This window comes from Canis lupus, chromosome 15 (genome assembly GCF_003254725.2).
Source record: "Canis lupus dingo isolate Sandy chromosome 15, ASM325472v2, whole genome shotgun sequence".
Taxonomy (NCBI): Eukaryota; Metazoa; Chordata; class Mammalia; order Carnivora; family Canidae; genus Canis; species Canis lupus.
This window is the reverse complement of record NC_064257.1, coordinates 12,106,571-12,134,535: the sequence shown is the minus strand read 5'-3', so window position 1 is coordinate 12,134,535 and position 27,965 is coordinate 12,106,571. Positions and strand designations below refer to the sequence as shown.

The 27,965-nt window shown below is 43.3% G+C and overlaps 1 protein-coding gene across 11 annotated transcripts in view; it reads right to left on the bottom strand.

Annotated features, from left to right (window-relative positions):
- The window catches only part of LOC112642495 (BEN domain-containing protein 5), a 1,368,880-nt gene that overhangs the window by 309,450 nt on the left and 1,031,465 nt on the right, over positions 1-27,965 (bottom strand). For all 11 annotated transcript variants that reach the window (XM_049094507.1, XM_035699097.2, XM_025420152.3 and 8 more), the window contains one exon: positions 4,495-4,534. In XM_049094507.1, coding sequence (XP_048950464.1) covers positions 4,495-4,534 — 40 coding nt within the window. The remainder of the gene's footprint in view (positions 1-4,494; positions 4,535-27,965) is intronic.

The window sequence follows — 27,965 nt, the reverse complement described above, 5'->3', positions numbered from 1 at the left end:
GAGGATTGCCTATGGACTCTCACGAAACAGCTATTAAAGGATTTACTTTAATAAGGTCACACAGGAAATCTCGGGATAAAAAGCAGGGGAACACAGAACTCCATAAGCTGCATAGGAGAAGTAAATTAGCTCATTGCTATTACTAAATATTGTTTTTCTTTTTTGCAAAAGTTTAACTTCTAAGTTTAACTTTAAATAATAATAACTAGGTGGTGGCAGGGCAGATTTCAATAAGGGTTAAAATATGTTTGCATATGAGTAACCCATTGTCTCAGCACCATTCAACAATAATGTATCATTTTCTTTCAGTTTATTTATTTGAGTAATCTCTCCCCCCAACATGGGGCTCCAACTCAGAACCCTGACACCACGAGTCACATGCTCTACTGACTGAGCCAGCTAGGTACTTCAGCAGTCCATCTTTTATTCTGCATATTACAAAGGCTAATTTTTGTCAAAGGCTGCAGATTTTATATGAAAATAAATCATCAAATGTATATTCAAAGGGTAACCAGTTTAGGTTAGAAACAAAATAAACAGCATCCAAATCTGTAGATGGGGCAGGGAGAAAGCAGGTAATATATAAAACATAATACCAAAAAGGTAGGACAAGGGGGGAAAAAAGGAAATGAATGGTAGACAGCACAAATATGGTGGTAGGTATTCATCCAAATATATTTATATTTATTATCATAAATACAATAGATTATAAATTCACCTGTTACAATACACGGATTATTAGATTTTATTTTTTAAAAAAACAAGTAACAGTGTTTCCAAATGATTACCACGAAAGGGAAAGGGAAAAGGATGTCTCCTTAGTAATTATAAAGATAATACTAAAATTAAGATTTATTATAAAGACAGCATGGAGTTAATGCAGAATAAATATGACAGACCAATGGAATAATACAGAGAGATCAGAAACAGATTCCGTATATAGGAAAATTGCTGTATGACAGACATGTAATTGCCAATAAGTGGGAGAAAGGATGTACTAGTTGTATGGTGCTGAGACAATGGGTTATCCATATGTAAACAAAAAAATTAAATCCTTAAGTCATATTATGCACAAAGATCAGTGCTAAATGAGATAAAGACCCAAGTATGACACAAAACTTGACAATTCTTAGCAGTAAATACAGAAGAAAATGATATCCAGGTAGAGAAAGATTTCTTAAATAAGTCATAAAAGCAAAGCTCGTAAAGCAAGAGATTGATTAATTTAACCCCATTAAAGTTTCTTAATCTTCCATGTAAAAGTACATTATTAATTTTAAACACACACACACAAGACATAGTCTGAAAGAAGATATTTTCAATGCATATAAATGACAAAGCATTGATATTCAGAATAATAAAGAACTATAAATCAATAAAAAGAAATGACAACCCAATGGAAAATGGAAAAAGGATACAAAAAGTCAATTCCCCAAAGAAGAAAGCAAAGTGGTCAATAAACATATGAAAAGATACTCAACCTTATTGGTAGCCAGGGAAACAAATATTATAAAAATAATGGGATATCACTTCATGTTTATCATAATAATAGGTAAAATTTTGTAAGTCTGAGAACTTTAAGTACTGAGCATTCAAAGAAGCAGAAACCCTTATACTTTGCCGCTAGAAGTATATATTTGCTCAACTACCTTAGAAAACAATCGGCCATTATGTAGTAAATTTGAGGATGCACATAATCAATAATTCATCTCCTAACTATATGTCCTAGAGAAATTCTCACAGTTTTACATAAGGATACATGCACAAAAATGCTCTTATTAGCATTTCTTACAATTACAAAAAAAACCCAGAAATAGAGTAAATTAAGATGGATAAATTGTGATATAATCATATGTGGAATACTAATATAGCAGTTAAAATGAATGAACTCGAGGTACATATATCTACCTGAATCAATCTCTACAATATAATAATGAGTAGGAGAAAAGTCATGGAATGCCATTACAGTTTGACATCACTTAGAGGAATTTGTAAAAGAATACCAGTTATACCGGTTTTATTTTTGTATATGGAGGTATTGAAAAAACTCATTTATTATAGTGGTTATTCATAGGGTGAAGAGAGAAAGTTGCAATCAGGTGAGAGTATAGAAAAGTCTCAACTATATAAATTTAAATAGGGGCTCTCTGGCATAGACGGCTCAGTGTTGGTATGATAAAGCCAAGGTGTTTGGTGGGGAGGAGGCAATAAAAGGCTGTACATATTACTTCTTCTCTTTTCTGTATATTCCAAATTATTCCCCACAAACAAAATAAGAAAAGAAGATAATACAGATTATTAAGGCTTCCAAATTGCCAACGAATGTTTCTGAAAGCTCTCGTCTATGAGGAGTGGCACCATCAGACTGCAGCTCTATGTTGAGGGTGGTCTGGTGAGGAGCACAGACAAGCTAGGACCTCCCACCGGCAGTCCCAGAGAGGGTGTGAGCCCCCTGACAGCTGCTGCAACTTCTGAAAACAGGGAATAGGGAGGACTTTAAAAGTGAGCGGCAGTCAATAACAATAAAGGAATGTGATTTTGACATGGAATAGAGTTGTCCGGATAATACACGGTCTAATGGTGCTTCTTCACCTTTCCATATCATGGCGCAAATGGATATCTGTCTGGCACACTGGAGTGAGGCTATCACCTTGGGTGCTCCAGCTGCCCAGGTCCTACCTGGGTCCCTGAGAGATAAGTAGATCAATAGTACACAAGAGCGCATCTCACAATATCACACAAAGGCAGCCACCTTGCAGTACACCAGTGTGCCACAACACACCTTCTGAGAAGCTTTGACCCAAGAGATATTATTTTTTTTCATATCTAAAAGTAGGTAAAATTACAAACCATTCCAAACTCTGGCAGCGCTTAGCATTTTACGGTTCCACAGCTCTCCAAAAGGAGTACACTCAGAGTCACAATTACTCTGCTTGAATTTGTGCAGCAGCAATTAGGAACAGAAAGAGCTAGTACAAAAGAACAGCCAAACAGGGTCCGAAGACATATGGAGAACTCCCTCCAATTCATACACCAGCATCATATCAGGATGTGATCAAACGAGACTGGAATGTGGAAGCAGGCAATCTAGGTAGTGTATGTGGAGTACACCATTATAGAGGGCAGAAACCAAACAGGACAGGACGAAGAAAGTCCTTCACCAACACCTTAGTGGGGAGGGACTGGTAGGTCACACCAGTGGGCCATTCTAGTTATGTTAGCCCATGACCTGGAATTTCTACATATGTTAATCACACATATGTTAAACATAGCTCATCTATAGAACCGATTAAACATTTTTCAAACCACTTCATCTCTGTTCTCCTAAAGTCTCAAGTTCACCAAGCTCTATCAGGTGGAAACACAGTAAGGTCACTGAACTGGGTAGATCCAACTTACATTTGTAGTCACTGTTTCATACCTCAGTGACTGAGACCAGATAACTAGTGTTTGTGCTAAGAAAGTACCTGCAGAGGGCAATTTCTCAACCTCTTTGTAAGTGAGCCACCTGACACCCAGATACAGCATGGCAAGCTTGGTAAAAGGCAGAGATAACGTGGTACAGCCATATTGGATGCCAAAATACTGAAATGGCTTCCATATTTTATCAGTAATTAGCCACTCCTAGAGCCCTCGACCATTCCATGTGACCACACTGTCACACTTGCCCCTCTCCCAGGATGCCATCTTCCCATAGTCCAGGAACCAAAGTGCTAATGCCTAGCACAGCAGGGCATCACCAGGGCTGTTAAATATTTTGAATGGACGAAGATGACCCACCACACCCATTCTTGAATGCTCACTTCCCTGCTAGCATCATCATCTCTTGGCTCCTAAGACAAAATAGCATCTCTTGTTGGCTGGTTTTGCCTCAAGTTCTCAAACCAAAATAAAATACGTCTCTGGCAACACTAAACTACTCAACCAGGCTTAGAGGCTAGATGCCAGGCTTAGGAGGAAGAAAGGACCTTTTAATCGCATGGCCACAGCTTTGTTGGGGAACTTGACCTTCCCCTCAAGTGTGAGACAAGAGATGTTCTGACCCTCAGCACAAAAGGCCAAACCTGGTCACTTTCCCAGACAAGTCCCTCCTCATGAGCCATCCTTCCTCCATCCCATGCCCCCTGCCAGGCAGTTTCCCTGTTCCCCATTATTCCAAAACTTATTTCTCATGAGACCAGGACACTTCTTTGACAATTGAGTTCACTGAGTGATCTGGGGAGAACTTGCCCCTGGAATATGCAGCAACACCACAGTATCATCCCTGTCATCTGCAGAGTCAAGAGGACGTAGCACAGAGCTGGGAGGGAGGGAACAAAACAACTGCCCATGGGGCAGAGGATGGAGGGAGAAGGGTTATTCATGGCACCAAGAGTTCAGCTGTTCATCCAGGGACTCAAAGGAGGAGGGCAGGAATTACATTTGGTAAGGCCACCAGGCATCACTCTGGGAAACAAGGGAAAAAGCCAAAGCAGCACGGCTGCACCTACTCACCGGGGCTGGTTATTGTCAGGAGGTCAAGCTGCCGCTGTTGCTGCAAAAGAAAACATAGTGTGAGATCACTGAATTGAGCCAGAGCCAAACTGTGTTTAGCAGCTCAAGGGGGAAAATGCAAAAGAGATGTTCCGACACACAGAGCAGAGTATAAGGTGGAGAATATGGTGCTCACTCACAATTCTGCACGGAGGCACTGCACCCAGAGACAAAGGGAATGGATGGCTTTTTTGTTCAACCCGAGATGTTCAGAAGTGAGAGGTCTTAGAGGTCTTCCAGTCAAACCTTTACTAAGGAAAAGGCCATGGGCTCATTCCTCTGTACCCGTGGCCTTTGCTCACACTGGCTGCGCTGGTTAAGTGTCTCATATCCTGGCAATCCTCTTTGCCTTGGGTCCTCATGTCACTGCCACCCTCCTTATATTCCTTTCTAACCAAGGTACTCCTGGGCGGGTTTATTTTTTTAATTTACTCAGCAATGCTATGACAATTTTAATTACTGATGATCAAACCATTCCTTCTCTAATTGAATCCTTATCTCCTTGTACCATACAACAATCACAGCAAATATCTGTCTGGCACACTGGGCCATATGGATGAGGCTGCTTATGCTTGAAGGCCTCTAGCACTTGCTGATCCAAGGGCTGAGGAGATCAATATCTCAGTGGGCTTGCCCCACATCACAGCATACCTACAGGGAGGCTCTGTCCTGAACTGGATGTTATGGGAACCATGAAGACGGAGAAGTGGGTATTGGAGGCTAGGGGTGGGGCAGTGAGCAACTCTCTTAGAGATTTAAGTCAGGATTTCTTAAGCCTCAGAGGACTTCTTTCTCTTTTCTACACTTGATTTTCCATAAGCAGTTCTGGAAATCCGTATTTTTTTTTTTCTCAAGAGGGGACCAAGCAAACTCCACTTTGAGAATCACTGCTCTAGGCTACACACTGTAGGAGTTTCTGATTATCTGATGTTTCTTCTAATGGATTCTTTGCCATATTTCACCTTATCTGTATTTTCTGCTCTATCCTGCCTCTCTCCAAGAATGGACAACAGTTTCCTGAAATCCTGCTTAAACAGAAATGGGAAGGCAGAAACACTTTTTAAGTAACAACTATAGGCCAGGCAGGGTACCAGGGGCTTTAATGTATCATTTCTTTTCATACTTTTGGCAATAGGGCGGGGTTGGTATTGCATGAGGTTCAGAGAGGAAAATTATCTGCCTGAGACCACATCTTCATTAAATGGCAGGGCCAGGATTAGAACTCAGTCAGTTCTGATGGTGGCTTGAAAGTCGAAAATATAACGATATGCATAAATCATTATGATGGTGTCTGATACTTAACAGAGGCTCAGTAAAAAGATCTTCAGTATTGTGTTGGTGGTGTTGGTATCACTATCGTCCATGTAGCCCTTGGTTTATATAAGCTGTTTCTTCCTTTTTCATAGAATTATGGACACTTGGGGGGTACCTGGGTGGTTCAGTCAGTTAAGGGCCTGACTCTTGATTTCGGCTCAGGTCATGATCTCAGGGTCCTGGGATGGAACCGCGTGTTGGGTTCCATGCTCAGCAGGGAGTCTGCCCGAGATTCTCTCTCCCTCTCCTTCCCCGCCCCCACTCACATGTGCACACTCACTCTGTCTAAAATAAAAATCTTAAAGAAAAAATAATTATGGATAATTGGAGCTCAAAGGTCATTGAGTTTGACCTGCTATCAGGATAGGAATCCCCTCTGCAATGACCCCACCAAGTTGTATGAACTGCTTTTTTCATCCCTTTTCTTGACGAGAAACTCCCTATTTCTTATCAGTTGGTTAGCACTCCTTTGAGCGGGGTTAAAAGCAGCTTCCCCATGACATCATCACTGTTTCTAGTTGCCTCAGCCCACAACAAAAGTTTGGGCATCTGCACATCTGTGTCTTCTCTCCAGGCTAAATATGCCCAGTTCCTATGTCCTTTCCTCATAAGACCTGGTCTCAAATCTCCTTGCCCTCATGTATTCTTTCTCCTCTAACTCTGATCTGTGCCGGTCAAAACCTTTTTAAGATTTTCTCTACCCCTTACTTCAATGACTTCTCATGAGCCTAAAAGCAGATCTGTATCCCTTCAGACTTCTCAGTCAACATCAGTGTTTTCCTGCCAGTTCCTAACTCATTCCAGTTGACATTTTCAAGGAAACAATGCAACTCCAATATGTCACTGACCTACATTGTGAACACACATCCTCACTCTGAAAAGAAACACCCCCACCCACAAGCTAGAAGGAATGCTGGAGCCAGACCGCCTTCCCTCCCAAACACAGAACCAGGCCAGTAGCATGACTGGCTCAAGCTGCCTTTGCCAAGGCCAACTTGTGTGACTCGGCGCTTCTCTCATGCATGAGGAAAGAATACAGCGTGTCTCTCTATTGTTCCATGAGCCTGACTTTGTGATGACTGGTTGGTGAAAGAAGTTTATTTATGTGAAAAAAGTCTATGTCCTAATTAAGTGCTATCTCTAAATGGTGACTCTGTGTCCAGACTCCAGTGGAGAAAAAAAAAAAAAAGAGAGAAGAAAACCTGACAGGAGGCAGACAGACATGGGCTGGTGTCTTGGCTTCTCTGTGGAGTGTGGACAACTTACTGTATGTCTCTGGCCTCAAACTTCACACCCACAAAATGAGGGCGTGAAATACCTTTAGGGATAGGGAGTCCAATGCAACCAGGTACGTGCGCGTGGGCTCCCTCTTCTGGTACACAGCGATCCCTGAGAATCCCTGTAGACCACGCGGGGGCTCAAAGGACAGAGTCCGAATGCAGAAGGGACCACATTTTCGGCTCTCCTCTCACATTGCAATTTTCAGGGGATGCGTGTCTTCCACACGGTTGGAAAGCATCTCAAGGGCCTGGACGGTGTATTATTCAGTCCATGGCATACGGTAGCCCTCAGGAAGCATTTGCTAAATTCAATGAAGCATTCCTGAGATCCACATCATCCTTTTAACCCTCCCACCCCATGCCTTTGCTCATGCTGTTCTCTCTGCCTAATCTTTCGTCATCTTCTGCCTTCTTGGAGTTGCCCCCCGTCCCTCACTGCTCGAGACGCCCACGATGTCTTCTCTGCACACCGACTTTCAAACCTAACCTCCTTCTGTTCTGTCCTTTGAACAGTTCACGCTTTGTTCTTCTGATGCATCTTGCAAAGCCAACCTTTTGTATCACACCCTGTTTTAACTGTTTCTTCTGCTTCTCTCTTGAGGTCCTTACCCAGGGATAAGACTGGCATTTCATCCGTTTCCAGCGCCAGCACAAAGGTCTGGAAGGAATGTTTGAGGTCATCTGGTTCAAATGATTCAACTGTTGTGTCACTCCCTCTGCTGCGGCCCCGTTAGGCAGGAATCAGTCAGCATGGAAAGCACCAAGCCCCTTCCGCTATAGAGGCCTCCCTCCGCCACGTCTTTAGGCTTTCTTGCCTTTATGATTTTGTTCCTGTCCTCTCCACAGCCAGCAGTACTGCTGTCAACCTCCCATAGGAGACCCTCCTTCTTTCCCCCCCACCCACAGGATCACTGTGTCTCTCGGACTCCAGCAGCTCCTGCTCGGTACCCCTCCCGTGGGGGGAAGTCAGTCTAACCGGGTGACAGGCCCACCGAACCTCCAGTGCACAGACATGTGTGTGCACCACCTAGTGGCCTAAGCACGGCCGTGTAGGCTATTGTTTAGACTGCAGCTCTTAAGGCAGGACTGCAAGATCTGCCTTTTCCGTGTGTAGGTGAGAATGAAAAAGCAAAAATAAAGATTCTTGCAAGAATCACTGTGCAATGAGTTTCCCTAAGCAATTGGAATATCCAAATTATTCTGTCAAAGTCCTTCAAAAATAAAAGGGACGGAGCGCAGGAGAATTTTTTCATCACTCAGTAGTCGGCCTCTGTCATCATTTGGGACCGTCAACGAAAACGGTGCGACGTTTATAAGATCAGGGCGCATGACTTGCATGTAATGTACAAGCAGCTATGGAGACAGTGGGGTGCGCTGGGGTGAACAGCGACCAGATCGGAGTCAGCTGCTGACAGAGAGCGATGGGGGCCTGTCCTGTGGAGAGGAGACATGACCCACCTGCCTGGGCGGCGGGATAGGCGCGGGCTACATGGGTGTGCCAGCAGTGGCGAGTGCCTGTGTGTACCTGTGTGCACACGCCTGGGATTAAGGGGCGTTTGGGGAGAACGTTCCTTCTCAGGTGAAGGAATTCCCGCACATATCTCGGGGCCTCCTGAAGTGGGGGTACGCCAGGCAGGCCAGGCACGAGTTGACGGAGACACTTGGCTGTGCATGGGCCCTGCACGCAGCCTTCCCTGGTAAAGGTGCTGCCCGACAGACATCCAGAGACACCCATTTCTGTGCTTGACCACCACACGGTAAGCACCGAGTCACGACTGCATAAAGACCCTGGGCGTTGGGGGGTTCCCAGGGCAACAGGAACATTCTCCGAGTTGGGTTCCAGCCAGGGTAGCCAGGTACCTAGAGCGGATGCTTGAGGAAATCTTGGCCAACACACCTGCTCCGGGAGTTATCCTGACTCCCCCACGCAGTCAGGGGAAGCTCTTTCGTTAATGCGGTGTCACTCCAATTCCAGTCACAGATAACTGCCCCAAGGGTGAAAATACTGAAAAATGGGTCAGTTAGAAACCTTACCCAGGAATTTTGGATTTTTATGGGTTCAATTATTCTCAATGAAACCTACTGCTTTCTCAAGTTCAACAATCCATCTTTAAAAATTTTGTAATTATGAAAACAACACATGCTTATTTTTAATAATTTTCCAAATTCCCAGAAAACTGAGAAAGTAAAAATTAACAAAATACCACCACTGAGAGAGAGCCACAGTTAGCATTTTGGTGTACTTTCTTGTCATCTTTCTTGCTTGTGTTTAATTTAACGAGATCCTATTTATATATAATGAATGAAGTACTTTTTAATCTCGTGCAATTTTATATTTTTTTGTCTCAGGCTGAGTCTTTGTTCTGAAGTATGAGAATGAAAATCACATATATTTCTTGTCATAATGGATATGTTTGCTCTTAAAATTGTGGTTTTGTTTCTAGCCCCTTTTTCAGGGAAGGTGGCATTAATCAACAAGATAATCAGTAGAATACTACTTGGTAATTTGTTTTGCAAGGAGGCAGTTTGAAAAGCCCAGCAACTGCAGCCTCGTGATGCAGACAAAGGCCCCTGAATATGGGGAAGACTCTTCCAGGCAATATCCAACCAGGAAGGTCTTCCTTTTTCATATCTGAAGCCCCTCTCACAGCAGTTTCAGAGAGTATTCTGTAGAAAGAGTCAAACTCAACATGAGACAAGAGTGTGAATCCTGATTTTGTCATCGCTGAGCAGTGTTGTCCTAGGCATGCTACTTAGGCTGGCTGGCAGTTAGGTACCTCATCCATAAAAAGAGTGTAGACCAACTTGCAGGAGACTAACAGGAAGGGGAAGCTGAGAAAAAGAGAAAGAATCCCTCTGAACATGGGCTGGAGGGGAGGGGAGACACCAGGCAGAGAGGGGAGCAAGCACCCTGGCCGAAAGCCAGGAATCCTGAATCCCAGCTCCGGCTCTGCCCTCCCTCAGGGTAAGACTCTGGCCTTCTCACCATATGGCACTTAGTTTTTTACAACAGCATCTTAACTGGCTTCCCTAGTTCAAGTCTTGTCTCTTCCTTTCGTCCACATTGCAGCTGCACCTGGAGTGAACTTTCTAGAATGCACATCTCAAAACTTGTCAGGGTTCCTACTGGAAAAAGTGTAACCTTTGAGCTGTTACTGGACAATGTCCATGATCTGGTTCCTGCCTGCTAGCTCCTGTTCTCTCAGGCTCTGAGCTCCAGCCATGATGAACCACTTCTAGTTCCCCAAATTTGCTGCGCTCTCCCCTCTAGGCCTTTGCACAATCCCCTCTTCTTGGAACAATAATCCTGCATCCAACCTTCTTTGCCTGGCTAATTTCTACTTGTTACCCAGCTCTTGACTAGCATGCCACCCTTCTGTAAAGTCTGTCTAGATCTGCGAAGGCTGGCTGGATCTTGTCCTTATGCCCCTGACCTTCCCCGCCCGAGCACCATCACATTGCATTTCCCTGGCCCATCTACTCCTCTCCTCTCTACCTTGAGCTCCCTGTTCCCTGCGGGTAGCCCAGTGTCTGACCAACAGATGATGCTCCATAAAGATCTGCTGCTCACCTGTTACCAGAATGACAACTAAACAGGGCCCAACTGAATCATCAGAAGAGGTCTTTAGTTTTGTTCCCCTCTTTCCCAGTAGACATACACACACTGGCCCCCAAATTTTTCTCAGAATCCTGTTTCTGCCTTGGGGACCGAGGGATTGGACCACAGAGACTTTGGCCTTCTTCATCTAGATGGATAATTATGAGGCTATGGTTAAAAATGGACTTTTCATTTTGGTCACGAACTGCACTGCAATTACTTCTCAGAATGAGAAAGGGACGTGGTGTTCTGGGAGCTCAGGGGCTGGTTTGATGTGTGGGGTTCTGCGTGGTAGAAGAGAATAGTCGCTGATTATGTGTTCTGTTTTGCTTTCTGTGTTTCATGCAGAATAGCTATTTGGGGAAAAGTCAGTCTTTCGTGGCATAGACTGGAGATGATTTAAATAAGAGCACCAGGATCCCTGTGCATTCTCCCGTCAAGCCGGAGGCCGGCCATCCTGGAGTAGACCTGCAGATCAACACCGTCCAGAACCAAGGGGCACAGGGGCACAGGCACACATCTGGAACCAGGGCTTGGGCCCTCCTTTGCCTGTAATCCTGCTTTCTTGTTCAGTTGCTCCCCTCTCCATGGAGCCACATCTCCATGGATGCCTTTTTTTTTTTTTTTTTAAGATTTTATTTAGTTATTCATGATAGACAGACTGAGAGAGAGACAGTGAGAGAGAGAGAGAGAGAGAGAGAGGCAGAGGGAGAAGCAGGCTCCATGCAGGGAACCCAACGTGGGACTCGATCCTGGGACTCCAGGATGACGCCCTGGGCTGAAGGCAGGCGCTTAAACTGCTGAGCCACCCAGGCTGCCCCATGGATGCCTTTTCAAGGCATCTAGGGCTCTCACGCCCCGTCCCAGCCCTACCCCCGGCACAGCCTGTGCCCAGAAGAGTATTTCCTATGCCTTTGGCCTCTCTCTAAACTCGCTGCTTCTGATCTTTCTTATTTCAGTCTGGCATCCTCACTGGCTGTAGGATTGATCATTCTAAAATTAAATTTCTCCTTTCTCAGAATAATTTAATGATTCACATTGTATTTCTGATAAAGAGTAGATTTCTTAGCTTGACATTCAAGGAAGGTGTGAAAAATCTCCATAGGCTTTATGTGCTATTTGAAAAAGTAGTTTTCATATTTTAATATAAACTTATAGTTGGAAAACAAACAAAAGGTTACCCATTATGTTCAGAACCAAACTCCAGACAACAAAGGTGGGCCTAATCATGTGGGTCAGGGTCATATCTAGAGGACTGGCTCTCACCTGGTGGGGGCAGGGATACAGAGCCGGGATTATGAAGACTTGGGAAGCACCATCTCGAGGCCCTGAGCTCATGCCCACACGGCTCTGACGTGGGGTGCCCGCCTTCTACTTGCCTGACTGTACCGTCACCTTCCCTGCTCCCCAGCCCACCTCCTGCCCTCGACAGGGCCCTCTTTCCGCTGCTCCTCATGCTAAACAACTGCCATGCACCGTGGCTTTCCCAGAAAGCACTGTGCACTCACTCTTTGACCCTTCACTTATTTATTTGTTGGTTAATTCAACAAACATCAATTGAGCATCTACTCTGTGCCAGCCATGTTCCTGAGGATAGGACAAGAGAGAGAGAGCCTCTGTTTTCAGAGATCGCTAATAGCGAAATGGAAAAGACAGACATATGAAGCAAATAATCATATAACATGAATTAACCTCAATTATAGTAAGTGCTCCAAAGAAAAACAAGAAAAGGTAATATGACCAGGGTTCCAAGTACCCCTCCAGCCTTACCCGGCTCACAGGCTGCCGCCCGGATACACCCCAAGCATCCCCAAACCCATCACCTTCTAGGGGAACCTGAGCAGTGGCTGAGGCTCAGCCTCCCTTTGGGCACCTACTCCCATCAGGATAATAAAAAGTGCATTAGCCTTTTCCTGGGGACAGAGTGAGCCTCACTCAAGGCAGAAAGAGAATCCCCGACGAGGGGTTAATTCCGCAGGAAGCAGACTGGGGTGGCAGACAAAAGCTGGGGCTGCACGTGTGAGATCCCTTCAATATATTTTGCTGAGTGTTTTCTGCTCGGAGCTTCCTGTTCTTGGAAAAGTCAGGCATGCAAGTGGCTTTCATCCCCGGGGCAGCTTAAAGGAGCGTTTTCGTTCAGCCTCTAGCAGTCTCTACAAGGCAGGGCAAGTGGAAATGGAGAGAAGCACAGAAGCTGCAAAGCCATTTGGAAGTGGGATGACTAGCAGCAAGGGCTGCAGCCCCTGCTGTTCACTGAGCACTTGCTACGGGCCAGGCCAGGGCTCGCCACCTTCTGAGGCAGCCACTGTTACCCCTTTTTACAAATGAAGAAGCTGAGGGCAGAGAGGTTAGATTACCTGCCCGAGCTCCCAGCTGCTAAGTGGAAGAGTCTAGATTCAAACTGATACTGTTGACCCCTGAAGCCTATGCTTGGTTAGTTGGGAGAGCCGTCATGGTGAGAAATGAGGGGAGCATCTTGGCTGACTCCCAGGTTTGTAGGCCGAGGGGCAGTGTGAGCTGTGGTGGGGGATGCTGCACAACTGCACAATGGGAACAGCCCGGCACGCGGGGAGTGGCAAGGCCACACTGACGAGTGAGGGACCCTTTGTCCTTTTCCTTCACTGTGTTCATAGCGTGGAATTCTACATTCACCTGTGTGCTTCTTTCAAAGACTTTTTTTTTTCTTTAAAGATTTGATTTATTTATTCATAAGAGACACAGAGAAAAAGAGAGAGAGATAGAGACACAGGCAGAGGGAGAAGCAGGCTCCATGCAGGGAGCCGGACGTGGGACTCGATCCTGAGTCTCCAGGATCAGGCCCTGGGCTGAAGGCAGGTGCTAAACCGCTGAGCCACCCAGGGATCCCCAATTTTTTTGTTTTTTAAAGTAAACTCTACACCCAGTGTGGGGCTTAAACCCACAGCCCTGAGATCAAGAGTTGCATGCCCCACCGATTGAGCCAGCCGGGCACCCCCATCTACCTGCGTTTATATTTGATTGCTGTCATGCTGATTGCAGTCTAGATTCCGTGACAGAAAGGACAGGGTTTAGCATCCCTGGCAGAGTGGACTGTGGTTAAATGTGTGTTCAAAGATTACATACAGGGGGCACCTTGATGGCTCAGCGGTTGAGGGTCTGCCATCAGCCCGGGGTGTGATCCCAGGGTCCTGGGATCGAATCTCACATCGGGCTCGCTGCATGGAGCCTGCTTCTCCCTCTGCCTGTGTCTCTGCCCCTCTCTGTGTCTCTCATGAATAAATAAATAGAATCTTAAAAAAAAAAAAAAGATTACATGAGGAAGGGTAGGTCAGGTTTTTAAGGAGAGTTGGATAAACAGCTGAAACCCTCATTCCTGCCGGAGAGAAATGACACATGTCTCATTCTTAAAACCCCAAACAGTTAGAGGTGGGGCTTGTGTTAAAGGACTTAACCTCCCCAGCTCTGGAGGAAAGACCTGTGCATCAAAAAATAGCAAGAGGAAGGCTGTTCCAGTCGTGACTCAGAAGATTCCTTGCCAGGACAGATTGTTGCTCCCCTACCCTCTGCTCCAGCGATATGAGGCCGTGTGTGTGTGTGTGGGGGGGGGGGGGCCCTGCAACAACAGACATGGAATCTAAAGTGATGGTGCAGGGGCACCTGGGTGGCTCAGGGTTGAGCGTTTGCCTTCGGCTCAGGTCGTGATCTTGGGGTCCTGGGATCGAGTCCTGCATCAGGGTCCCCACAGGGAGCCTGCTTCTCCCTCTGCCCGTGTCTCTGCCTCTCTGTGTGTCTCTCATGAATAAATAAATAAAATCTTAAAAAAATAAAGTGATGGTGCAGCTCAGAGCTGGAGAGGATGTATACATAAATGACAGATGCTCCCCGCCCCCCCCCAACAGTTCAGTGCGCCCATGGACCTCACAGCACCCAGGTATTGATTTAATAGTCTCTCACATTATAATTAGGTGTTTACATACTGGTCTTTTTCTCCCTCCCTACCTCCACCTCTCCTCTCTCCATCTCTTATCCCCTGTCTTCTCCTCCCAGGTCAGGAGCTGCATATTTTTCATACCTCTGTATTTTCCCTGTATCTGCCTTCTGATAGGGCTTCAAGAATTCTGTTGCAGATGTACCATTTTATATTACTACCAGAGCAAGTTACATGATTGGAAATGCTCCTTCTTTATAGGTTTGGAGCAACTCACAACTTTCTTTTACAGGATCAAACTTCAAAGTTTAAAAAATATGCCCTCAGCTTATACTTTAAAACTGTATTACTCTTCATCCTTAAGGTCACCAGGATGCAGCATGAGAGTGGCCATCCCATAACACAGCCTCTGGGGTGTCAAGAGCAAGGAGCTTTGGAAATCACTTAGGAAAACTACCTTCTGTCAAAGCAAAGTAGACTGAGTCCTTGGAGGGAAAGGGAGCAGCTAGCTTGAGGTCACCTGGTTCATATTGTTCTGTACTATTTGCTTGCACACCTCCTTCAGTGGAGTGAGGGGAAAAAAAGGGGGATCTGTGTCTATATCTCAGTGCCTAGAAAAGCACAGATGCCTAGAAAAAATTTAAGGAAAGCAAGGGAATGGGGCAGGAGAGGATTTTGTTAGAAATTTATTTTGAGTTCCAGTGTCATGTTGTTTACTTGCTTGAACTGGCTTTAACTGAGGAGTTATCAAGAGGACCTCGTTCAAGTGGTGGTAACTGAAATGGCCCTGAAAGTATAAAAGCTATTTTACTTTTCACTGGGAAAGTGGGGTCAACTTTTAAGGAAAGATAGGAAAGGAGTCTGGATTGGCCATGACGCCCGCTTGAGCAATAAATAGTTCTTAAGACTACTGGGTATCTCCTGGAAACATCAACTGTTTGTTTATTTTCATATTTGGTATGAAATTTAGTATATAACACTCACTCCAAAGAAGAATTTGGAGAGGCTTACAATAAAAGAATGCCACAAAATAAAAACCATGTAACGAAAGACATGGAGGAAAAGAACCACAAGGCCAGGAGAAATCAGCTGGTGCTAGGCATGAGGTCATAACTCACAACTCACATCCTAAGATAACTGTGTTCACTTGCTAGGGGTGGGGTATGAATTTGGCCCTCATCTTTTTAGCAACCTCAGTATCAGTATCGTGGAAAACCTAGTTACAAAATACCCAATGTCCTAAGGGAAAAGCAAAACAACAAAAAATAATTAAAAACCCGAATACATAATTGGGGGTTGAATTATAGAATCCACCCTTCCTGACCCGAGGTCTGAGGGAAATCTTTCCTTAGGGTCCTTAGATATAGGGTGAAGGGTTTGGCCAGGTCGTGCAGTGAAATATCAGCAGAGCTATATTTGGATCCCTATGATACTTTTTGAACAGGGCCTCGGCGGCACAGCATAGGTGACATGTGGTGGTGGTGAGCCCTGGGGCCAGAACAAGAAGCTGTAGGTCTGTGTCATGGATGACAGCAAAGGACAGACAATGGCTACAAACTCCAGCTCAGATACTCATGAGTGGGATGGCCCTTCAACAAACTACATAACCTCTTATTTCATGTGTCTAAAACGGGGATAAGAAGAGTCTTTAACCCAAAACATCATTTCATTCAGAATTTTTATAATACAACAAACATTATATTATGGGATATAATATAAAATCCACACCTTTTTTAAGATGAAATATAGGACTCAATAAAATATTAAAGTTTCCAATTTTTGAGAGTATCAAGGTCACTCTCCCCTACTTACGCAGATGAGCTTGGAGGATCTGACTTCTAAAAAGATTTTATTGCACTCAAGTAAGTGCTCAACAAAATCCTTTTGTTCCCATTCTTCCTGAGATTTAGCCAGTGTGCAAAGGAGTTCACAGTAGCTCTGCACAGAACTATGGTGAGGACCCAATCAAGCAATAGGTCAGAAACACCTGGAAGCCAGGGGCCAGGTGTCCTGGATGCAGCTTTGCCACTTACTTGCTGGATGGGCTGATCATTTGCCTTCTCCGAATCTGTCTCTACCACACACTGGCTAAATGACCACAGGCAAGCCAGTAAAATACTTTGAAATGGGTTTAGCAACCCACCCCCCCAACTAGTTAAGCAGCTAGCCTAGTGCTTGACCCATAACCTCCGTATACATGGAACATGGTCTGGTAAGACTTTTATTTTTAATTCCAAGAATCCTTGCCTGCCAAGCCTCTCCTCCCCTCCTTCTCTATTTAGGGCTGTTCTCTTGTAGCATCACCTCCTTCTCCTCTCCCAGGCTGGGTTAGGTGTCTCTTCAAGGCTCCTCAGCACCTTGTGCTACCTTTGGCCGTAGATGTTATCCCTGTGGGTTGCAATTATCTGTGAGTCATCTGGCCGGGAGCTCTTGCGGCAAGGATGCTGTGTGATTCAGATCGGTATCTCCAGCTCCTACCACCGTACTTGGCACAGAGCGGGGCCCTCAGTCATGTTTGCTGAATTGCATGAAACTGTGGAGTTCCTGTGAAAAATATCATGACATTCAGAATAAAACTCTGGCACTGAAAGTGAGGCAACATTAATCTGTGTTCCTGCCCAGCCAGAGTAATGCCTCTGCACGATGTCAGAGTTATATATACTGCAGGAAGTAAAAGTGCCAGGCCATAAAAGTCTATTTTCTGCATTTGACTGGCTCTCGTGGAAGCTCCATTCCATGCTGATTGACCACGACTTTCCACAAGAAATTGCCAGCTTGATTGTGGGGAAAGAATCCAGATCTAATTGTTCTTTGTAAGCCTGGGACAGAAGGTATTGTTATTTGAAAAATGGAACTGTCTAAATTAATTTTCCTGAAACAAACATCTTTGCCAAATAAAAGCAATGCATAATAACAACCCATAATTAAAAGCAAAATGATACCTTTTGTTACGTGGGGAAAGCAAATGTGTTCACCATAAAAAAAGACCAAAATGTTATTTTCTTGGAACTCCACAGACACATCTTGAAGTCTGATGAGAGGCTGTGCCTGTGTGTGTGTGTGTGTGTGTGTGTGTGTGTGTGTGTGTGTTGTCTTGTGTTTAGGAGTAGAGAGGTGTGGGGAGATGTTTCTTTCTCATTTTTCCTTTTCTTTTGCTTTTGAAAAACAAGCCTCATTCATCTCTGCTTTCTAAACAATGGAGACAGAATATTCTTAAATCCCATTACACCTTGAATAGACAGGAAGTGGGGAAGTGATGGGAATTAACATTTATTAAACTGCTCTTATTTTCCCTTATTAAGTCTTCCTAACCTATTTTTAATTTATTTCAAATTTTCTGATGTGTGTGTACCCCTGTGTATATCTTTGTAAATCCTTTCTAGAGAAAACTTAAGACATAAAAAAACATAACTGAACATCTATGTAACAATTGCCTTCTTTACTGTTTACTCCTTTTTCCTCCCAGAACTCTCATAATGCTGGTTTTTAGCCCTCATTTTAGAGATGAGGAAACTGACACTCAAAAAAGGTTAAGTTCCCTACCCTCATGGCTAGTACATGACGGAGCTAAGATTCAAGCTGAGCTTCTGACTATAAAGCCCGTGTCCTTAAAAGTACTCTTTACACAGTACATCAATATTAATGATATCAAAATAAAGAGAAAAATACACATGAAAACCAAAATGTCTCAACAACTGTTCCCATGTTTTCCATGCTGTTTCCTGTCCCTGTCTACGTTGCTGTGCTTGTACTCCAAGGGTAATACTTACATACAGAAAACAAATATGCCATACATGCCATAAATATGATTTTGCTACTTTCTCTACTCTTTTTTTTTTTTTTTTTTTTTTTACCGAGGGTATAATCGACATACCATATTCTGTTAGTTTCCAGTGTACAACAGAGATTTGACATTTGTGTACATGGTGAAATGATCACCACGGTAAGTCTAATTATCGTTTGTCCCCATAAAAAGTTAACATGGGGGCAGCCCCAGTGGCGCAGCAGTTTAGCACTGCCTGCGACCCGGGGCGTGATCCTGGAGACTGGGGATCGAGTCCCATTTGGGCTCCCTGCATGGAGCCTGCTTCTCCCTCCTCCTGTGTCTCGGCCTCTCTCTCTCTCTCTCTCTCTCTCTGTGTGTGTCTATGAATAAATAAATAAAATCTTTAAAAAAAAGTTAAACACAGTATTATTGGATATATTCCACATGCTATACATTATATCCCCAAGACTTATTTTATAACTGAAATTTTGTAGTTCTTTATCCCTTTTACCTATTTTGTACCTCACCCCTCACCCAGGCCCTCCTCTCTGGCAACCACCCATCTGTTCTCTGTGTGAGTCTGGGTTTTGTTCTGTCTTGTTTCTTTGATTCCAAACATAATGTTACTTATTATTTGTCTTTCTCTAACTTATTTTACTTGCATGATACCCTCAAAATCCGTCCATGTTCTTACAAATGGCAAGACTTCACTCTTTATTATGGCTGAGCAGTATTCCACTATATTTCAGAAAGAAATAGAACATCTGAATAGACTTATCACTAGTAATGAAACTGAGTCAGTACTCCAAAACCTCCCAATAAATAAAAGCCTTAGGAGATTGTAAGTTTCTAGGAATTTACTCATTTCTTCTAGGTTGTCCAATTTGTTGGTATATAACTGTTCAGAGTAGCTTCCTATGATCCTTTGTATTTCTATGGTATCAGCTGTAAGTTCTCTTTCATTTTTTATTTTATCTCTTTGAGCCCTGCTTCTTTTTTCTTGGTGAGTCTAGCTAATGGCTTGTCAATTTTGTTTACCTTTTCAGAGAAGCAGCTCTTAATTTCACTGATCTTTTCTTTTGTCTTTTTAGTCTCTATTTCATTTAATTTCATCCTGATCTTTATTATTTGCTTCCTTCTACTAACTTTGGGCATTGTTTCTTCTTGTTTTTCTAGTTCCTTAGGTGTAAAATTAAATTGTTTGAGATTTCTCTTGTCCTGAGATAGGCTGGTATTGCTATGAATTTCCCTCTTAGACCCACTTTTGCTGCATCCCACAGATTTTGGTATATTGTATTTCTGTTTTTATTTGTCCCTAGGTACTTTAGATTCTCCCAGATGTTCAGTAAACTGTTATTCAATCTCAATGTAGTTTTTTCCAGTTTGCTTCTTGTAATTATTTCTAGTTTCATACTGTTTAGAAAAGAAGCTTAATATAATTTTACTGAGAACTGTTTTGAGGACTAACATGTGATCTATCCTGAAAAATGTTTCATGTGCACTTGAGAAGAATGTGTATTCTGCTGCCTTTAAATGGAATATCTGTATGTATCTATTAAGTCCATTTAATGTACTGTATTCTTTAAGGATGATGTTTCCTTAGTGATTTTCTGCCTGGATAACCTATCTACGGGTATAAGTGGGTTGTTAAAATCCCCTACCATTGGGCAGCCCGGGTGGCTCAGTGCTTTAGCGCCGCCTTCTGCCCAGGGCGTGATCCTGGAGACCTGGGATTGAGTCGCATGTCGGGCTCCCTGCATGGAGCCTGCTTCTCCCTCCACTTGCGTCTCTGCCTCTCTCTGTGTCTCTCATGAATAAATAAATAAAATCTTTTAAAAATCCCCTTTATAGTTGTATTGCTATCATTTTCTCCCTTTAAGTCTGTTAATATTTGCCTTATATTTTTTATACTCCTATGCTGAATGCATATATATATATATTTATAAATGCTATATCTTCTTGCTAGAATGACCTCTTTTATCATTAGGTAGTGCCCCTCTTTGTTTTTTATTACAATCTTTGCTTTAAAGTCTTTTTTGTCTGATATGAGTATAGCTACATCAGCTTTAAACATGAGTGTTAGGGGCGCCAGCCTCCCCGTACAGTTGAAAATCCATGTATAATGTTTGATTCTCTAAAAACTTAACTACTAATAGCCTACTGGTGACCAAGGCCTTCTGATAATGTAAAGAGATGGTTAACACACATTTTGTATGTTATATGTATCATATACTGTATTCTCACAATAAAGTGAGCTAGAGAAAAGATGTTAAGAAATCATACAAAGGAGAAAATACATTTATAGTATTGCACTGCATTTATACAGAAAACTCTGGTTATAGGTGGACCCACAAGGTCAAACCCACATTTGTTCAAGGATCAACTGTCTATATAGCCCTGGGGGCTCCCAACCGTAATCTCTACTGGTCTCGAGACCAGGAGATCAGGAGGTGTTCTCTGGGTCATAGTTAGAAAAATTGGGGCTCTAGATGAGTGTATAATCTCTTTTCTGAAAGGTCCTCTCAAGTTGAAGCAAGGCCAACCCGGTGCACAAGGATGGTATCTCCCTGCTTACCTTCCCCAGGAGTGCCTCTTTAGCCCCTAGATGTGTGGGAAGCCTAAAGGCTACCCTGAAGCTCCAAGCCAAGTAAACAGGCCTTTTTCATAGGAAGACCGATGTTGCTTTTCAGTCTACTGCCTGTGCAGTGCTCTGGGGGTGGTAGCCCGCCAAGAACTGTCTTTTTGAGGGTTACATTCTCTTGGGGCTCAGAAAGGCCAGCCCCCTTGGCCACCTGGGCCAGGCGACCAAGGGATATCCCCTCTGTGGACCGTGTGCACCTACTGGCTTTAGATAGGCGGCTCGAGAGTGCTGGGGGCAGGGCATCTTTGCTGGCTTCAGAAAGACAATGGGAAAAGGGCTGGGCTGTGTGTGCCCACGGGCTTCAGGAAAGAAGTGGGATGGTGGCTTGTCTGTATTCTTGCTGGCTGTAGGCTGGGAATGGGAAAATGTTGCAACCACTTGTGCTTGCCAGCCCTAGTCAGGGAGCAGGTGAGTGTCACAAAACCCATGCCCCCTGGCTTTTGCTAGGGAGCCGGAGAATGCCAGAAGTATTCATTGGCCCGCCCCAGCCAGGCAGCATGGCAGTGCTGCAACCAGCTGCACTCTCTCCAGCTTCAGCAGGGCAGTGGGACAGTGCCATGACTGCCTGCCCCTGCCTGTTTTAGCAAGGCAACAGGAGGGTGCTGCATCTATGAAGCAGGATATGTAGAGAGGGTAAAATGTGTCTGCCAGCATCTCCAACTCCAGGAGGTTTCAGCTGTCCCCTGCCTCTCCAGCAGATGCTTTTATTTTACTTTATTTTTAAAGATTCATTCATTCATTCATTCATTCATTCATTCATTCGAGACACAGAGAGAGAGAGGCAGAGACACAAGCAGAGGGAGAAGCAGGCTCCACGCAGGGGAGCCCAATGTGGGACTTGATCCCAGATCCTGGGATCACGACCCAAGCTGAAGGCAGGCGCCGAACCACTGGGCCACCAGGGCGTCCCCCAAGCTATTGCTTTTTTGCTGGGTCTTGGTAATGAGGAAGATTGCACATAAGGCCTTTAGAAAGGGGATCTCAATTTCCTATAGCACTCTGGGTCCCTTGGATGTTAGTTTTCTAAGCCAGATGTTTTGGGGGCTAGTGTTTCTGGTGTAGATCCCAGGGGTTAGGATGCCTGATATAGGGCACCAATTCCTTGCTCCTCAGAGAGAAACACTACACTCCTGAGATCCCTCCCTATTGCCACACAGAGGGTAGGGTTATTGGCCAGTCTGTGTCTCTGCTTTTCCTACCGTCCTAATGAAATCTTTTTACCCTTTTTTTGGGGGAAGAATCAGTTCATCTATTTTTCAGATCTTTTTCAGAGGGAAATGGACCTTAGATGAGTGTATAATCTCTTTTCTGAAAGGTCCTCTCAAGTTGAAGCTGTAGATTTGGTGTGTCTGTGGGATGAGGTGAGTTCAGGAACTTCCTATGCCACTATCTTGCAGAAGTCTCTACTTCCTGTATTCTGTTATTTTTAGGTTACATTAGATCATAAGAAGTTTTCCACAGTATTACACAGTCATTCTAAACATTATTACATTATTTTAATAACTTCATAATGTTCTATTTAGTGAAAGTACATAGTTTACTTAAATATAGGACATTTAGGCTATTATTATTTTGTTATTATAAATGGCATTATGATAAACATCTTCCTGCGTACAATTTTTTCCTTCATTTGGATTAGATTATCTCTTTGGGATGAATACCCAGGAGTAGAATTACTGGGTCAGAAAGTATGTACCTTTTTATTACTCTTGATACATATTGCCAAATTGCTTTCCAGTAGGATCATTCCAATTTACGCTCCCATGAATAGTGTGTGAGATAAAGATTTTACTGTAGCTTTGCCAGCATGGGGGATTATAATTTTGAAAACATTTTTTGTTAATGTAATAATCATATGGGATCTGACTGTTATTTTAATTGTTTTTTTTTTAAAGATGATTCAGTGGGTTTGAATTCTTTTTCATTATCTTGTTCATTCATTGTATTTCCTACAGTGAAAGTCGACTTTTCACATTTATCTGTCCAGCATTAAGATTTTAGCTCTGTTTGCATTTTATTTTATTTTTTAAAAGATTTTATTTATTTATGAGAGAGAGAGAGCACGAGCAAGGAAAGGGGGTGGGGAGAAGCAGGCTCCCGGTTGAGCGAGGAGCCTGAGATGGGGCTCACAGACCCCAGGATCACAACCTGAGGTAAAGGCAGATGCTTAACTGACTGAGCCACCCAGGCACCCTTATGTTTGCATTTTAAATTCCCTGGGGACAACCACCTCTCTTATTCTTTTGTGTGTGTATGTGTTCAATAATTTATCAGCTGCATATAACACCCAGTGCTCATATCACGTGCCCTCTTATAATGCTCATCATCCAATTCTCTTGTTCTTTGGACAAGAACTTTGGTGGTATTGGAAATATCCTCTTGGACCTCATTTGGCACCAAATCAAATGCTTTCCCTAAAATAACAAAGCCCCCCCCCCTTTTAAAGATTTTATTTATTTATTCATGAGAGACACACAGAGAGAGAGAGGCACAGACACAGGCAGAGAGAGAGAGAGAGAGAGAAGCAGGCTCCATGCAGGGAGCCCGACGTGGGACTCGATCCTGGGTCTCCAGGATCACGCCCTGAGCCGGAGGCGGCGCTAAACCACTGAGCCACCTGGGCTGCCGAGCAAGGCCCTTTTTAAAGTTTCCAGGCAAAGATGGATCCCAATAAAACTTCAAAATACACATCTAAATAGTGTTCATATAGGCTCACAAGATTTAAGGATACTCTGAGATCCTCCCCCCCACCCCACTTTAATCCCCTTCCGAGGATCAATGATGGTAGTTCTCTTTGAATATGAGGAGCTCTGCAGCAGATGAAGGAGACTGACTGGGCCACTGTATAAAGAGTGGGAGTGTTTCCATGACACCTGCACATTTCTCACTTCCAAGATTCCATCCAGGAGAGAACAGTCCAAGGGCCTCTCTTCTTGGTATTCTCTTTGCCCTCAGAGAAAGCCAAGCAGGATGTCCTGTGAGGCCTTAAGCAAGGGAAGCCATATTGATTTGCCACATCTGGCCAAATGGAGTTTTCTTAGAACATAGGCTGAGGTTCCACACAGGAGCTTATCAGATTCTTTCTTTCTTTCTCTTTCTTTCTTTTCCTTCTTTCTTTCTTTCTTTCTTTCTTTCTTTCTTTCTTTCTTTCTTTCTTTTCTTTCTTTCTTTCTTTCTTCCTTTCTTCCTTTCTTTCTTTCTTTTTGTTGCTTATCAGTTTCAAGTATTGTTTTTTTTATTGTGTTTTCTTTTTTTGTGCTGTGGTTTTCTTTTATTGGAAGGGGGGAGGGCTGTTGTCTTTTGTGGATATTTCCTTCCAAGAACTTGAAGGAAAGATTTGTTTCAGGTTAGGATTTGGTGTTCAGAACCCTAAGCAGTAGTCTACCTTCTGTCTATAAATATGTCCATTGACAGATGAATGAATAAAGATGTGATATATATATATATATATATATATATATATATATATATATATATTATATACCACAATGGAATAGTTCTCAGCCATAAGAAAAAGAAATCTTTCCATTTGCAATGACAGGGATGGAACTGGAGGGTATTATGCTAAGTAAAATAAGTCAGTCAGAAAAAAAGACAATTATCATATGATCTTATTTATACATGGAATTTAAGAAACAAAACAGAGGGGAAGAGAGGAAAAAATAAAACAAGAAGAAATCAGAGAGGCAGACAAACCACAAGAGACTCTTACTCATAAGAAACAAACTGAAGTTCACTGGAGGGGAGAGGGGTGGGGGATGGGGTAAGTGGGGGATGGACATTAAGAAGGGCATGTGATATAATGAGCACTGGATATTATATAAGACTGATGAATTATTGACTGACCTCTGAAATCGATAATACATTATATGTCAATTAATTGAATTTCAGTTTTACAAATTCCAAAAAATTTTTTAAAAAATCAGCCTCCTCATTTTGATGCTTCCAGAAGACACCACTCACTCAATCAGCAATAGAGGCACATTGCTTAGCACCTATTTTATACAGAGCTCTGTGTTAAGCTTTGGGCCAGGATGGGGGGGGCGGGGGGGGCATAGATAAGCACCTACCTGACCCAGTATTTTGTTTATATTGGCTCAGTTAAGCCCTGCAATAGTACAGGGTATGTTTCATAATTCTATTTTATAGATGAAGAAACAGGTTCAGAAATTCAAAGGAATCTATCCATGATCACCGTTGTGAGTTGGTCTCCTTGCTTTTGGTTTCACTTCCTTCAATGCATTCTCTAACTTTGCAACCAGAGTAAAATTGCAACAATGCAAATCTGGCACATTGCTCCTCTCTTTTAAATTTCCGATTGGCAAAATAATAATCTGTAAACCATCTAACATGATCACTCTGCCGCTGCCTGCTTCTATGCCTCCGTGCTTGCCACTGCTCCCCTCATAGTCCAGACTCCAGCCAGGCTGATCATCTTTAGTCCTCCCACACCACACTTTCCTCTTGCCTCCATCTCCTCATGTGTGTTGTTCTCTGTGCCTGCCACATCCTTCCTGTCAATCTTCTAATCTTTCTTTGTTTAGTTTCTTCCTACTCCTCTTTCAGGTATCAGTTTGCAGGTTACTTCCATCATCAAGCCTTATCTAACCTGGCCCTCCCCATCCCCTACCATTGGTTTAGATGCCATTCTTCTTCATTTGTACTCCCCTCTTGCCTATTTTCTCATTCAACTGTGTGTAACTTAAAGGCAACTTAAAGCCAAAAACATTCATCATTATAGCCCCAGTGTTTAATCACAGTGCATGGCACAGGGTAGATGCTTGCTATAGACTAAATGTTTGTGTCCCCCCAAATTCATGTATTGAAAATTAATCCCCAATATGATAGTGCATGGATATGGGGCCTTTGGGAGGCGATTTGGGCTCTATCCTTACTAATGTGATTAATTTCCTTATAAAAGAGACCACAGAGAGATCTGTCACCCCTTTTGCCATGTGAGGTGATAACGAGATAACAAGACACTGAATCTGCCAGAACCTTGATCTCAGACTTGCAGCTTCCACAACTATGAGAGATAAATTTCTGTTGTTGATAAGCTGGCAAGCCTATAGTATCTTTGTTTAGCAATCCAAATAGACTAACACAGTGCCCAGCAAATACGCCTGGATAAATGAATGAATGAATGAGCAGAATCAGAGGAGACTTCGGAGCTGGCAAACAGATGATGATCTAAGAGGTCAGGGAGTTTTTGAACTTCTTTTTTTTTTGGTAGTCACTTTAAGTTGCTACATGTTCTTGTCCAGCATTCATTGGATGACTGGTGGAATAAATAATAGAAAGAAAACTGATCACCAATAAACAAAGAGGAAGACATTATTTGTAGTTAGTCAAGTCTTTGTTTTCCCAGCTGTGGTCCCCAGAGGGTTGCCCTGCCCCAGAGCACCTACTCTAGCCGCGTTCTGCAGGGGACCAAGCGTTGCAATCACACTCTGGCTTGACTCCTGGCCCTGCCTTTTTCTAGCTCTAGCTTTTCAACAGCTACTACTTAGCAAATACCTACCATGTGCCAGGTACTGTACTTTGTGCTTGATTTCTTTTAGCTCAAATCTCTAATTCTTGTTAACAAACGTGAAATGTAGGCAAAACTCTTCTTATACAGATGAGGAAAACCAAAGCTTGAAGAATTTCAGTTACTTTTTCTAGGTAGCATACCTAAAGTTTTAGCTCAGGGATTTGAATCCAACTCACAGTTGCCAGAGTCTGCGTTCCTTTTCATTATATGACACTTCCCTGCTTCTATCAGTCTTCTAGCTATGAGCACACAGTAGGCAAATAAGAAAATATAATAAATTATTTGGATTCTTCTTATGAAGTGTTGCAATTTCTCTAAATCAAACCTTTTCTTCCCTGAGCCAGCTCCTGTATGTGGGCAGATGGCAGATGGTGACAATTGTCCACTGCTTCTCTGAATATCGTATTTGTATCCTATTCAAAAACACATTTATAAAGATGTGTCTGTGGATATAGATGGAGCAGAGAATAGAGGACACGCTTTTCTTCGTCTGCCTATTATGTCCCTAAATGTGTCAATATTTTTTTTCTGCGAGTAGAGCACTACATTGGATCCCTTCTTGTCTCTGCTTCAATGGCTTTGTAATTACCCAGCAAGCAAGAATTCAGCAGCTGGCCCCCTATGGGGAGAGAGCATTGGCTCCAGTACTTATACCAGTTGAGAGAAGAAAGAGCTCCTTATGCTGGGATGGATGTATCAGTGGCTTTTAAACCAGGGGTGTGTTTGTGTGTGTGTGTGTGTGTGCTGAGACAGAGTGAGAGAAGGAATGAAAGCAAGGGCAAGAAGGAGAACTTGAGAGAGGTTGAGAGATAGAAAAAAAGAAAGGAAAAGAAAGTGAGAATAAAGACCCAGCTTTCTGAAACTCACCTGAGTATGTGCTGGGAGACCCTTAGGGATTGTCTTGTTCACAGTCAGCAAACTGCAGGCCACTGGCCAAATGTGGCCTGATGCCTATTTCTGTACAGCCTACAGCTAAAAATGGTTTATATGTTTTTAAATGACTGAAAATATATAAAAGGGAAATTATTTTATGATGTGAGAGTTATATGAAATTCAAACTTCAGTGTCACTAAATAAAGTTTTATGGGAACACAACCATACTCTCATTTGTTTACACACTGCCTATGACTGCTTTTGTGCTTCAAAGGCAGAGCTGAGTAGCCTGCAGAGATTGGTTGGCCTGCAAAGCCTGAAATATTGACTTTATTGTCCTTTATAGAGAGAGTTTGCCAATTTCCTCACCTGGTCCAAACTCTAGACTCAATAGCCACCTTGAAGACAGAGGTTATAGGCATGTGATTCAAATCTGTATCCCAGGTGCGGAGCACAGGGCCTAACACCAAGACTGGCTAGGTTGTGGGGCTCAGTACAGAATGAAAATACGGAGCCCATT